This window comes from Gracilinanus agilis, chromosome 1, assembly GCF_016433145.1.
Source record: "Gracilinanus agilis isolate LMUSP501 chromosome 1, AgileGrace, whole genome shotgun sequence".
NCBI lineage: Eukaryota > Metazoa > Chordata > Mammalia > Didelphimorphia > Didelphidae > Gracilinanus > Gracilinanus agilis.
In genome coordinates this window covers 135,206,091-135,219,539 of record NC_058130.1, presented here as the reverse complement: position 1 = coordinate 135,219,539, position 13,449 = coordinate 135,206,091, and the positions used below count along the sequence as shown (strand labels likewise).

Genomic DNA, 13,449 nt, shown 5'->3' with positions numbered 1-13,449 from the left:
TTTGATAGTAATGACCACTACTAACAATTATCTAGACAGAAATATCCCTAGAGTAGAGAAGGGCAATTCATCAAGCTTGACAGAAATATCACTTAAGAATAACTGCCTTTGCCCTAATTCTATTGTCACCAATTAGCCTTCACATCCATAACTTTAGTCTCCTGAGTGGATCTACCTTCTAGAAGGGAATGCCCTGTGCAAATGACCATTACTAGTTATTCTGCCTGATATATTGTCTGGTATTAATGAATAAACTGGCATTCTGGTTTATAAATCCGTCTCTAGTGAGTTTAGTCAGCATGAATTGATTCCTCAGAGCTTTGTCACCACTGGGTGAACTAATAAAATCAAAGATTCTGAACCTGAAAAGCTAAGGACCATGTCCTGGAATCACAATGAGACATGCTGTGAGCTCAACCTAACAAGCTAGACAGCTTTCTTCTCTCACCCCCTTCTTTCTCTTCCACCGCTTGTATATCTTCTGTGAAAACTGAGAAATTCCTGTAGTGTGAAATTAATTTATGTTTCAATCCAACAATTTAATTCAAAATGCTTCTGGTGACAAAATACTCAGGATTTTTCCTTAAGTCCATAATAATAACATAATCTAAGTCTATAATTGCAGTCATTGGGAGAATATACTGTATAAAAAACCAATCTTTTGGTTTCATAATACTGTGTTTGACTAGATATCAATTCAGCATTTTATTAAAATGATATAAGGAAGTTTCTAATAATTGCAAATAATAAATTACTAGTCACATTGGTACTGGTCACTACAATCACATTGCTTCCCCTTGTAGACATCAGAAGCATCAGTTTTCATTTTCCTAGAACACATACAAAGAAGAGGGGGTACTTTATATCCACCAATTATACTAAAGCAATGGGTATCTATGTACATATCAATTATATAATTTTGAAGTAATATAATCTTATCGTATAAAATTTCATTAGCAAATAACAAAAGGGCTATGTCAATGAAACTTACAGGACGAGCCAGATTTGGACGCAGATCTGAAAGTGCAATGAAGTTCTGTGCTGAAAAGGAGTTTGCCATTCTTACCTGTAATTTTAGAAAACATAATTTAGATATGTAAATTAACCTGAGTGAAGAAAATATGGGTTTAAAAAGACTTTAGGAAAATTCTTTAATATGAATAATGTTACTCATGTTATTAATAATATAATCCTTTCTCTGTGGAAGGTGTTATTCCAACTACAAATATAATCAAGGAAAAAAGAATGAAAAGATTCCTTTGTATTTTTATATAGCATAATTACATTTCAAAATTTATTTTTTACTAACCAAAACCAATAATATACTAATTTGGGAGTTATCATGAAAACTTAATTTCAGGTAAGGGACAATTCAGTGGGCCATTTCTTAGATAAAATTTTTCATGAATCTTAAAGCAATATAAAAATATGTCATAATTTAAATAACATAAAAGCTTTTTTAAAAATACAGCAAAAACACATTTATAAGATCTTTATTCCTCTCATTTAGTTACATTAAGGGCCAAATTATGTACCAGATATATAAAGAGATAGATAGTACACTATAATGTGGCAAGTATTTAAAAAGGATTTATAGATCCCTTACTAGATTGTAAGCTCCATTCGATAGTAACTATGTATTAAACACCTTTGTTTCACTCACAGTGCCTTGAACATAGTATAGTATGTATTCAAAAAATTTTTTTGAGAGAAATAAAGTTAAGGGTGCTTTTGGTTATTCTTTATTCTCATTATATTTTAAAGTCATTCTACTGTGGCTCAATTGTAGTGAAAACATTAGCTTTGCCAAACTAACACGTGTGGTTACTTTTTCACTTTCTAAACCACAGGTTTTTTCATTGAGGACTATGTATTGTCTTGATGATATGAACAAGCTCTCTGTGAACCCTATCATTATATTTCTCAGCCAGACAATTCCCTGTGGCATGAGTACCATTTAAGTGGTGTCACAGTTTTCAGTATAGGCTTCCTGATGCTAGAGAAAATGACTAGAAAGTAAGTCTAACTTTCTTGACTTGTATGAAATCTATCTGGGAGTAAGGTCAAGCTTGGTCTGATGATAATTTCATTGTGCAGTTTTGCTCCTTGAAATTTCTGGCACCTTCTAAACCTATTATTTCATGAGGTCATAGAACTGGAAGTTGTTTGTCCTTAGTTTTTGAAGAAGATCAATGATATTATAGGGTGATGTCTTTGAGACTTGGGTGTGAATTGGATTTAAGCGAGGCAGAATTAAAACAGTCATTCAGCCTCATTCTCTCTTCCAGAGTCATCCAAGTCCAGTGGCAAGGCAAAAAATCAGTACTAATGATGGTCTGGGATTCTTCAATGTTTGGCCAAGCTTTAAGTGATCCAAAGTACCTGTAGATTCATGAATCTATTGCTGAATATTTTGGAGTAGAAACACTAGATGCAAATGGATTCTATGTGCAGTTTTTAAAAAAGCTACTACTTGATCATTAGTCTTGTGAGGCTTAGTATTTTATCTTCTTGAAGATAGGTGCCAGAGTTCAAAAAGTCCTTTCCAGCTTTTATTTTATGATTTAGTGAACATAAAGCACATTCTTATATGCTCAAGTGTTTCTAACAGTCATAAAAACATAGTAGTTTCTACCTTTACTTGTAAGTAGAAATAGAAAGGTTAATAAAAAAATTGCTCTATGCTATAGTATAATGACTATGAAATATTTGAATCTTCTAAAAGTAAATTCATAGGACATATTAGTCTTTTCCCCTTCATTTATCAGGGAAGCACCAGGCCAAAATCCTGTAGAGGATCTCTCCCTCACAGGACCCTCCATAATTGAAGGGAAGTGATGTGGTAGAGGGGGAATGTCTGTTGGGTTTGAAGCCAGAGGCCCTTGGTACAAGTCCCAGCTCTGTGACTTAGTTTATAAAGCAATTAAATTTCTAAGATTCATAGTCAAATATAGCTTTGTAAAACTTGTCCTTTGATGCTTTTCTCATAAAAACACAGAATATTAGAATTAGAACCTCAGAGACCATCTAGTTCTATCTGTAGCTGAACAAGAATTCTAAAAACTGATAGTCATCTATCTTTTGTTTTAATGTGGGGGAACCCAGTCCCTCTAGAGTAGTCATTTTACTTTTGGTAGCTCTAATTATCAGGATCTTTTTCCTGATAGAAAGTCTAAATTTGCCTCTGCAATTCCCATCCATTACTTCTGGTTCCACCTTCTGGCATAGCAGAAAAAATTTAGTCCCTGTTTTATAAGATAGTCCTTTAAAAACTTGAAGTCAGCTATCATTTCCCCAAAATAGTTTCTTTTCCAGGATAAACATCCTGAGTTCTTTCAACCAGTCCTCTTATTACATGAGAGGCACTTCACCATGCTGGCTTCCTTTCTCTGGATCAGAGGTTCTTAACCTTTTTTTTGTGTCAAATGTCTGGAGTTAGAGCTCTGGGTTCAAACCTCACCCCAGATTCTTATTACCTGTGTGAACTTGGGCAAATCACTTAACTTCTGTGGGCTTCATTTTTCTCCATGATCTCTCATTTCCCTTTTTGCTCTAAATCTAAATCTGTGGCCCATTGAAAATCAGCCCAGTGTTCTAGCCTGTCAAAATCTTTTTAGATAATCTTGACTATTAGCTAACCTTTTGATTTTGTCATACACATGTATATTTAATAATCACGACTTTTTCTAAGTCTGATAAAAATATAAAACAGCATAGCACCAAATATAGCTCCCTGGTGCTTTCCATTAAATTGACATCAAGCGATTGACTCTTTGGGTCTGACCATTTACTAATTGTGAATCAATTTGTAATTGACTGGTTTAGGGCATTTAAATAATATAAGTAAAATGGGATAATTTCAAATTCTATAATAAGGTACATTGTGTTTTATGTATTCATTTAAATGTACACTCTTCCTTATGTAGTCATTTAAATAGTTTAATGATTAAAAAACTTGTCTTGGAAAGAACTTATTTGACTTTTCATTTAAAATGCTTTTAAGGTATGCTTTGAATAGAATTAGATAATCTTACTTTGGGCAGAGAGAATTTGTTCTATATAAAGATATTGATAAAGATATAAAGGATTTACTATTGCTGCCCATAATAATGAACACCCCCCTCTATTTAATGTATCTTTATTTGTTTGATATATAACAAATGAGAAATCTCATAGGAATGTCTATTTCTATGTCAGGGTTTTTTTTTTGTCATTGACTCATTTAGCAATTTGGTGAATAATATTTTTAAATGTATAAAATATATAGAAATACAAAGGAAACCAATCATATTTAAAAATAAGGATGATTCTCCCCCTTCCCCCCAATTCAAGACTAAAGATCTGGAATCTCCAGTTTTTTCTATGGAGAATGGAAGAATCTCGGGATCATAATTTGAAATGAGGAAACTCAGAGCCAGATAGTTTAAATTATTTTACTACGGCCACCCAGAAACCTCTAAATACTATTCATTTGAACCCAGGTACCCTTACTCTCTGAGTTTCTGTGGCATGCATTTCACTACTAGAGGACCTGGCTTAAAAATCCTCTCCAGCAACTAAGGGCCTATGCAGGCTCAGAAACCAGTCTTCTCTGGGAGGCTCAGGCTCCTTCTCAGCTAAATGACAAACTAATAGGTCTCTGGGGAGAAGTTAGAGACCTCAGGCCCAAGTGCCCTCCACCTTCACCCTTCTCCAAGCTGAATAAGATAGTGAATACATAGGGGTCCTAATAAAGTAGGATGACCAGGTCCTCTTCTCTCTAAATTTATCTATCTTCAATCTGAGCATTGTGTTCAACACTAAGGGGCAGGGACTAAATCTTATTTATCTTTGTCTCTCCTAGAAAAACTGCAATGACCTTTGCAGGTATTTAACAAATGAATGTTTGAATGAACTAAATCTCATAGATTCCTACCCCTAGTTGGGGTTAAAAGAGTATGTCCTGGAATCTTATTTGGTAATTTTAAACACCTAAACTTCAGCAGTTAACAACCCCGCTCTGCTAATGACAGTAATTTAAGGGCAAAGATGGGACTTCGTCCCGGGGACTCCTCCCCTTAACTTTCTGACAGAAAAAGGCCTCCTCCATGGAGGGCAGTCCCTGAACTCTGAGCCCCACACTCGTTCGTCCCCTCCCTCATAACTTCTCCTTCTTCGAGGCGAGGTTACACCCACCACTGCTAGTATCCGCCTGCGGTTCAGGGCCAGGAAAATAGGGCAGGGGCTGTCAGTGAAGAGATGGACCAGCAGGGGCAGCAATCGCTTCTCGCCTTTTCCGAGGCTCGCGCCCAATATACGCCTCACGTGCCACTTCCCGCGTTCTCAGCCTCGCGAGAGTTTGAGCCCCTCCCTGTCCCCTCCAACATGTGCGCCTGCGTGCATCTGTGTCAGTGTCCATCAAACATCCGCGTCCAGCTACTTCGGAACCTCTCCACAGACTACACATTTCCCCTCTTGTCTTTTGTTTGTTTGTTTGTTTTGTTTGTTTTGTTTGTTTTTTTGAGGTTGGACTCGGCAGAGCTGGAGCCACCTGTTTAATTTATTCTGTGAGAAGGCAGCCCTAAAGAATGAGGGCTGGTGAGGGGAGTGATGGGCAAAGGTCTCCCTGACCTCACCTCCTCCTCCACCCCGGTCAGTTCAGGGGGGGAAAGCCTTAGCGTAGCTTTGGAGTGAGTTTCTTCTTCAGAAAGTGCACCTCAAAAATAAAATTAGAGGCGGCAGAAGGGAGAGGAGAGAATGGGATGGTATCTGATTCATACTGCAGCTTAGAGGGATGTGAAAAGATTTTTAAATCCAGCATTTCCTTGACTTAGTGTAAGTTTTCAAATAGAAGCTACTTAAAAAAAAAAAAGAGAGGTGGAGGTGGGGGAGAATAAACGAATCTAGAAGGGACAAATCTTATTAGGTCTTATTAGGCCCAAGAAGTATGTCAATGTTGTGTTAGAAAGGATCCTATTAGCTTTGAATAAATCATAACTGTAAGATTCAGGAGACCTTTTGTCCTGGTGCTGTGGATAGAGGGTTAGATTGGAAGACAGGAAGAGCAAAGTTCAAATGCTGTCTCAGGCAGTAGCTGGGTGACCCTCTCAACCTCAGTTTCCTGTTCAGTAAAATAGGATTATAATAAAGCTCACCTCATAGGGTTGATGTGAAGATTAAACGATATAACATCTAAACTGCTTTTGCAAATCTTAAAGTGCTATATAAATGGTAGCTAATTGTTATGCTTAATCAACACAAATATTGATGAATTTGCTACTCCAGTCTTTGGTATATGCTACTATTAAAAGTGCCAGAGAAGGCCACTGATTGTTCTATGGTGCTCTCAAATGCAGATGATGATTATCATCATTTGTCACCCTCCTCCTAGCTACTTGGAAACAATTTAAATTAGGATTATATAGGTGAAGTAAATTAGAGAATTAACTACTATATGCTTCAGTAGGGACTTCTTTTAGCTTCCCATTCAGTTAAACCCATCAATAATCATTAATCAATGTCCTATGTCTATGTTCTAGGCCTTGGAGTTCTTGCTATCAAAGAATTTACCTTCTATCAACCAGAAATTAAATATGTGCGTATTATAATGTATTTAATATTTGACTTTAAACCATGTAAAATTGTAAATAATTGCCATTCCATGTATTTAATATTGCCTTTTGACAATGTTTCCCTCAACATTTAAGTTATCTTATATTTAGTATATTTAAAAGAGATTTTAATAATATGTTAATAACCAAGGGACAGAGAAGTTAAGTTCTTTAACAAGCCAGGTCTGCCAAATTTGTCACCAACTACTGAATACTGTGAAGCTAGTTAAGAGTTATTGACAATACCTTAAAAAAAATCAGTCCTAATATTATAAAACCAGACTGATACATTGTAAAAGATTCACCAGAGGTGAGTTTTGCCCAATGTAATTATCAGAATATAGGCTTTAAAATAGCAGTTAATGATCCTTTTCAATGGGATAAATTATTGTTAAAATGATATTTTGAGGCATTTAAAAATTCCTCCTAATTTATATTTAAATTCATGGGAAGCATTTTAAGAAGAAATAACAAATATTTTTATTTTCTTCATACTCAATGGTAAATTCATTTTTGTTGAAAAAGACTTCTGAAATTAAACAAGCATAATCAGTCTTACCAGCTCACAACAGGCTTTTTAGAAGAATCATTATGCTTCAGTACACATTGTGTTTGATTCCTTAGAATAGCTTAAAAAAGAATTGTTTTATTTTAATAGTGAATTAGGACTCTTTGATGTGTAAAGAACCCATTTCTTTCTTTTTTTGTAACAATACTGTGAAATTGTTTTTGTTTTTATCAGTAGAATTGACTTGTCAATATAGTTTGCTTGTACATGAACAGAAATAAGGAGGAGAAATGCCTAGCTCTTGCTACTTGATAAAGAAGTCAAGGGTGACTAAACAAAGGTCAAGGCTGAAATAGCTTCCATGTATGGCTAAAAGAAATGGTATCAGGCTATATCTGTCACTTCTTTGAAACATGCCAGCTGCCAAATAATCAACATGAGAGCATGTGCATATCCAATCATAAAGGTAATATAGAAAAATCTATGGAAATACAATGTGCATATACTGGTAATGATGAAGATATATAACATATAAAAAACTTGAGGTAATTATTTATAATGAATTATGACAACCTTTTTATGTTAAAATTATAAATATATTTTCTAAAAGTGAACTCCATAGTTAACAATATTTGTTGCCCTCTGTATCTCAAATGTCAAGATATTTTAGATCAGTTCCTAGTATATAACTGCAGCTCCCCACAATGTGTTTTAAATACTATATCATTTGATGAAAACAATAAGAATGCTACTGGATTGTAGGTAATGTTTATTCAAAAATTCATATTAAGAAAAAACAATGTGACTGAAATGTATATGGTAGAGGTAACTTCCTGAGTGGGATATGAGGACCCAAAATGGGAAGTTGAAAGGCCTGTATTTGAAGCACTGTTCAAGGGAATAAGGTGAACACAATTTAGGTACTATTTCAGAAAAAGAGGCTATTTTAGAAGTGAGTTTAGAAAACATGAGAAAGTTTAGAACAGAAGATAAATGATTGAAAACATGACTAGGACAAGCTGAAAACAAGAGCAGCTTTGGGTGACAACCAGGAGGACACGTACTCAGAAAAGGGTGAGTTTGGGGGACCAAATCTAGGGAAACTGAAGTGTCAAGATTTGGGTAACTATGAGGAAAACACACAACATGGAGCAGAGAGGTGGATCTGCTACCCAGACAGTGAAGATTGCTTTCTTAATGACCAACAAAGCTGAGGAAAATAATTTGCATTGGACTGGGAATAGAAGTTTGTTCTAAGGTCAGCTAAGAGGCACAGTGGATAGAACCTTGGACTTGGAATCAGGAAGATCTGAGTTCAAATTCAGTCTTTATACATTAACTGTATGATTTTGGGCAAGTTGATTAACCTCTATTTGCCACAGTTTCTTCAACTGTAAAATGGGGACAATAATAGCACCTACCTTCTAGGGTTAAGAGGATCAAATGAGGTAATATAAAGTGCTTTAGCACAGTGCCTAACAACACATAGTAGGTGCTAGATAATGAAGACAACAGATGCCTGTTTATGTGTTAATCTATGACAAAATAATGAGAGTAGACTTGAAATTTCTTATACATGTAGTTGTGCTGAAACAAAGTAATTTTTATGTTCAAATTATCTAACATTATACTAAAAAAGATCCTTGGGCAAGTCTCTTAATCCCAGTTGCTTAGCCCTTACTACTTTTCTGCCTTAGTATGAATTCCAAGACAGAAGGTAAGGGTTTAAGAAAAAAAGATACTGTGGGAGAGTAGTATTTTAGAAGTAAAAGATAAAGTTGTGAAATCAGGGGCAGTCTTTGGAGAAACTTTTTCCCTTTATTTTCTTGGATGGTGGCAGTTAAACTGGGTAGGAAGACCCATCTGTATAGGGACTGCCCTTGATAGCATTCATCATAGCTTCTGTTAAAGATATAGTAGGTACCCAAGGGTGTCCTCTCCATTTTGGAGAAACCAATATTGTCACTATTGGTTAGACTAATTCACAGCTCTACAAAGCATATTAGTGTGCTTGTCTTTCCACAACTCCTCCAGTATTGACTGTTCCTATTTTTTGACTGCTAATTTGTAGGATATGAAGTGAAACTAAGTTGTTTTAATTTCTCTTGCTATTAGAGATTTGGGGCATATTTTCAAATATGTGTAAGATTAAAAATTAATATCCAAATACTCCAAGTATTATATTTAATATCATTTATTGATAATAACTTGAGATAAGGGAAGAAAAGCCTCAGTAAAGAAACCCAGCTTTCCCAGCCACACATGAGGGGAAAAAGAGAGAGTGAGAGGTGGAGTTACACACAACTATATACAAACAATGTAAGCAGCAACTTGGGGATGAAAAGGAAAGGGATGCTGGGAGATGTAGTTCAAAGGCACAAAATTTTTATTTATACATATGCCTCCATTGGCTTATCTCTTTATTAACTTTCTCAAAGGATTCAAATGCAATCTATTAGATATATTCTAAATCATACTTAGAAATCACCAAAAAGTAAAATATTCTCATTAGCTTAAGCCTGGATTTCTTGAACCCCTAAATTCATAAAATCAGAAATCTCTTATCAATGATCATGTAATTCATTAGCAATATCAAATAGCACAGAAAAATGTAAACAGACAAAAAATTCATAGCCATGCCATCCGTCCTACGCTGGCCATTCTCTTTTCCTTTTCCTGTCTTGACCCCTTAGTGTACCATTTCAATTCTACATTGTCTTCTTGTTTTGAGTCTCTTTCCCTCTTATATCACCTCTTGTGCCCTGGCAAGCCTCAGCCTTGGATAACTCCCACCATCCTTTGGCTTCACTACTGTACACATGCTAATGGATGAAGGTGGAGAAAAGCATGCAACTGTTCTGACTGGGTCCACTATAAATTTATGTTATATAACTTCAACTGGACCCTTATTGCTAACCAGGAAATCCTTCTACACCTCCTTTATTAATTCACTATTCCACTTTCTATAGTGGGTCTTCCAAACCTTTCATCCTTCATCACATTTACTATGGCTCCTCATATTTTACTAAATCTAACCTCATATTTTATTGAAAAAAATTGAGGACATTTACTGAGAGCTCTCTCTTTTCTTTCCCCTCCTCCTCCTCTCATATTGCTCAGATGCCTTTTGCCAATATTACCTCCTTCACTCCTGTCTCACAAGAAGGGCTGGCTCTACTGCTCCTTCTAAGGCAAACCCCTCTAATCTACACATTCCATCCTATCTACTTCTGCAGATTGCTCTGACTATCATCTCTATCACTTATCTTTAATCTCTGTGTATATTGGCTCCTTCCCTACTGCCTACAAATATTCTGATGTCTTCCCTAACCTCAAAAAACCTTCACTTGATCCTTCTATCTCTGCTAACTTTCACTCAGTATTTCTTTTGCAATTTTTGGCTAAACTTCTATCTACAAAATGCTTCTACTTCCTTTACTCTCACTCTTCTTAACTCTTTATAGTCTGGCTTCTGACTCATTATTCAACTAAAACTGCTTTTTCCAAATTTACCAATGATCTCTTCATTGCCAAATCCAATTGCTTATTTTTTAGTTCTCTTCCTTCTTGACCGCTCTGTAGTCTTTGATACTATTGATCACGCTCTTCTTCATATTCTCTTCTCTCTTGGTTTTTGAATCACCACTCTTTCCTGGTTCTTTTACCCATATGACTGCTCCTTCTCAAGTCTTCTTTCTGGATTTCCATCCAGATCATGTCTGCTAACTACAGATGTCACAGAGAGCTCTGTCCTGGCCCCTATTCTTTCCCCCCACTATACCACTTCATTTGGTGAAATCAGCAACTCCTGTGGGTTTAATTATTATCTCTATATGCTGATGATTCTCAAATTATTTATCCAGCCCTAACTTATCTCCTAACCTCCAGACTTGTATCTCTAGCTGCCTTTCACACATCTCAAATTGGATGTCCATCAGACATTTTAAACTCAGCATGTCCAAAACTGAATTCAGTATCTTCATCCTAAACCTTTCCCACTTTAAACTACCCTATTACTGTCCAAGGCACCTCCATCCTCTCAGTCATCCAGGTTTGTAATCAATGTCATCCTCAACTCCTCACTATTTCTTATTGTCTCTCTCCCCCATATCTAGTAGGTTGCCAGAGTTTGGTGATTTGCAAGATCTTTCAAATACATTCCTTTATCTCCTCTGATACTGTTACCACTCTGGTACAGACCCTCATCACTTCACACCTGGACTACTGCAATAGCCTATTAGTTAATCTGACTGCCACAAATCTTCCCTCCACTCCAGTCCATTATCTATTCATTTATCAGTGATTATCCTAAAACACAGGCTCCTGATCATGTCTGTCTCTGTTTCTGTCTTTCTGTCTCTGACTCTGTCTCTCTCTCACACACACACACACACACACACACACACACACACACACACACACACACACCCCTAGGGGCTCCCTCTTACCTCCAGGATCAATACAAAATCTTTTTTGGTATTCAAGGCCCTTCCTTCATAATCTGCCACCCCTTTCCTCCCTTCACCTTTCTAGTCTTTTTAATACCTTATATCTCCACCTTCTCTATATACTCTTTTAGATCCAGTGACACTGTCCTCCTTGCTGTACTTCAAACAAAATACTGCATCTCTTGACAGTACATTTTTTCTGACAGTCGCTCTTGCCTGGAATGCTGTCTCATTTCTATCTCCTGATTTCCCAGGCTTCCTTAGAGTTCCAACTAAAATCCTACCTTTTACAGGAAGCTTTAATTCTGTCTTCCCTCTGTGGAAGATTTCCTAATTATCCTACATAAAGCTGGTTTTGTACATATTTATTTGCAGTTTTCTCTCCCATTAGATGGTGGGTTCCTCAAAGGCAGAGACTGTGCTTAGCATAGTGCCTGGGATATAGTAAATAAATACTCATTGACTGGCCAAAAATTATTTTCATTATCTAACAAATGAAAAATATAAATCTGTATGAAGAGGAACTTTTTACTGGATTACTTTAAGTGGAATTATATAAGAAGTATATTAAGTAGAATTTATCTTATGCCTTTTTGCAAAACAGGTATCAAGTAACATCCTTTACCCATTTTCAGGTTTATAAAAGATTTTACAAAAAATACAGAAACGGTATTCAAATGGACAAGTTGTGTGACAAAACTTTACAAAAGCAAAAATATCAGTATAATATATTTGGATTATAATCTCAGGTGAAAAAATTCAACACACTAGGTAAAGATTCTGCATTTGTCAAAACTATGAATCATCTTTGCAACTATAAGCATCTGGAACATCAAGCCTGCTTATGTAACTATCTTCTCACTTCTCAAATTCAGGTGCTAAGTCACATCAAAAGAGCAGAATGGAAGGTCAATGAACTGAAAACAAATTTTTAATGAAGTTAATTACCATTAATAAGGATAAAACCACATAAACATATAAAACAAGAAGCAAAATTTATATAAAACCTTTGGTATTTAACAAGGAGAAACTAACAGACAGAAAAGAAAGAAGAAATGTGTTTTACCTGTGTCCAGTTTAAGCCTGTCTGGGATTCTGCTACTTTGTTTTAGTTTTCTTTAAAAAAAAAGTTAATATGTATACATTTTTGGTTCTGATTTAACTTCTTATTACTTCATACAGTTTTTAGCATATTTATCTGTGTACTTGGGGATGCAGGCTTCCCTGCCTCCATCCAATTGACCATGTATTTTATTTTTAATACTAGGGTACTTTAGGGATAAAAAGACCTCTGGTTTATTTTGGCTGGGCATATATGATGCAAGGCTGAAGGACCTAAGTGCTTAGGGGATGACAAAACAATCCCCTTATTGACTCCTAAGCAAGAAGAGCCAATTGCTCAGGAGGTAATAAAGGGATTGTCTTATCTGGGATCTTTCCTTTGCAGAGGCCATGAGTATTAGGTCTCCTCACGATCCTTCCAGTATACTTGGCTCTTTCCCTGCCATCCCTATGCGAGGGATGTTTCCTTTTCTTCCCTTCCTCCCACCCACCAACCACCTTTTGGAAGGAAATACACACTTTATCCATAAAAATACACATTTATATAGTGTTTTGAAGTTTGCAAAGCCCTTTCCTCACAACGACTCTGTAAAATAGGTAGTGCAAATTTTATATCCTTGTTTTATAGTTGAGCAAATGGAGGCTCTGGGTTATGACTTGCCCGTGATCACAGAGCTTGAAAGTAAGTATCTGAGGTGGGATTTGGACTCAGGTCTCCAGATTCCAAGTCTTAAGAGTTCTATCCACCGGGATTTATTGACCAGGGCTTTATATATATATATATATATATATATATATATATATATATAGAGAGAGAGAGAGAGAGAGAGAGAGAGAGAGA

The 13,449-nt window shown here is 35.9% G+C and overlaps 1 protein-coding gene across 1 annotated transcript in view; it reads right to left on the bottom strand.

Annotated features, from left to right (window-relative positions):
- The window catches only part of MEIOB (meiosis specific with OB-fold), a 51,557-nt gene extending 50,497 nt beyond the window's left edge, over positions 1–1,060 (bottom strand). The window contains exon 1 of the mRNA XM_044677485.1: positions 992–1,060. Within this exon, the coding sequence (XP_044533420.1) occupies positions 992–1,060 (69 nt within the window). The remainder of the gene's footprint in view (positions 1–991) is intronic.
- Positions 1,061–13,449: the final 12,389 nt, after the last annotated feature.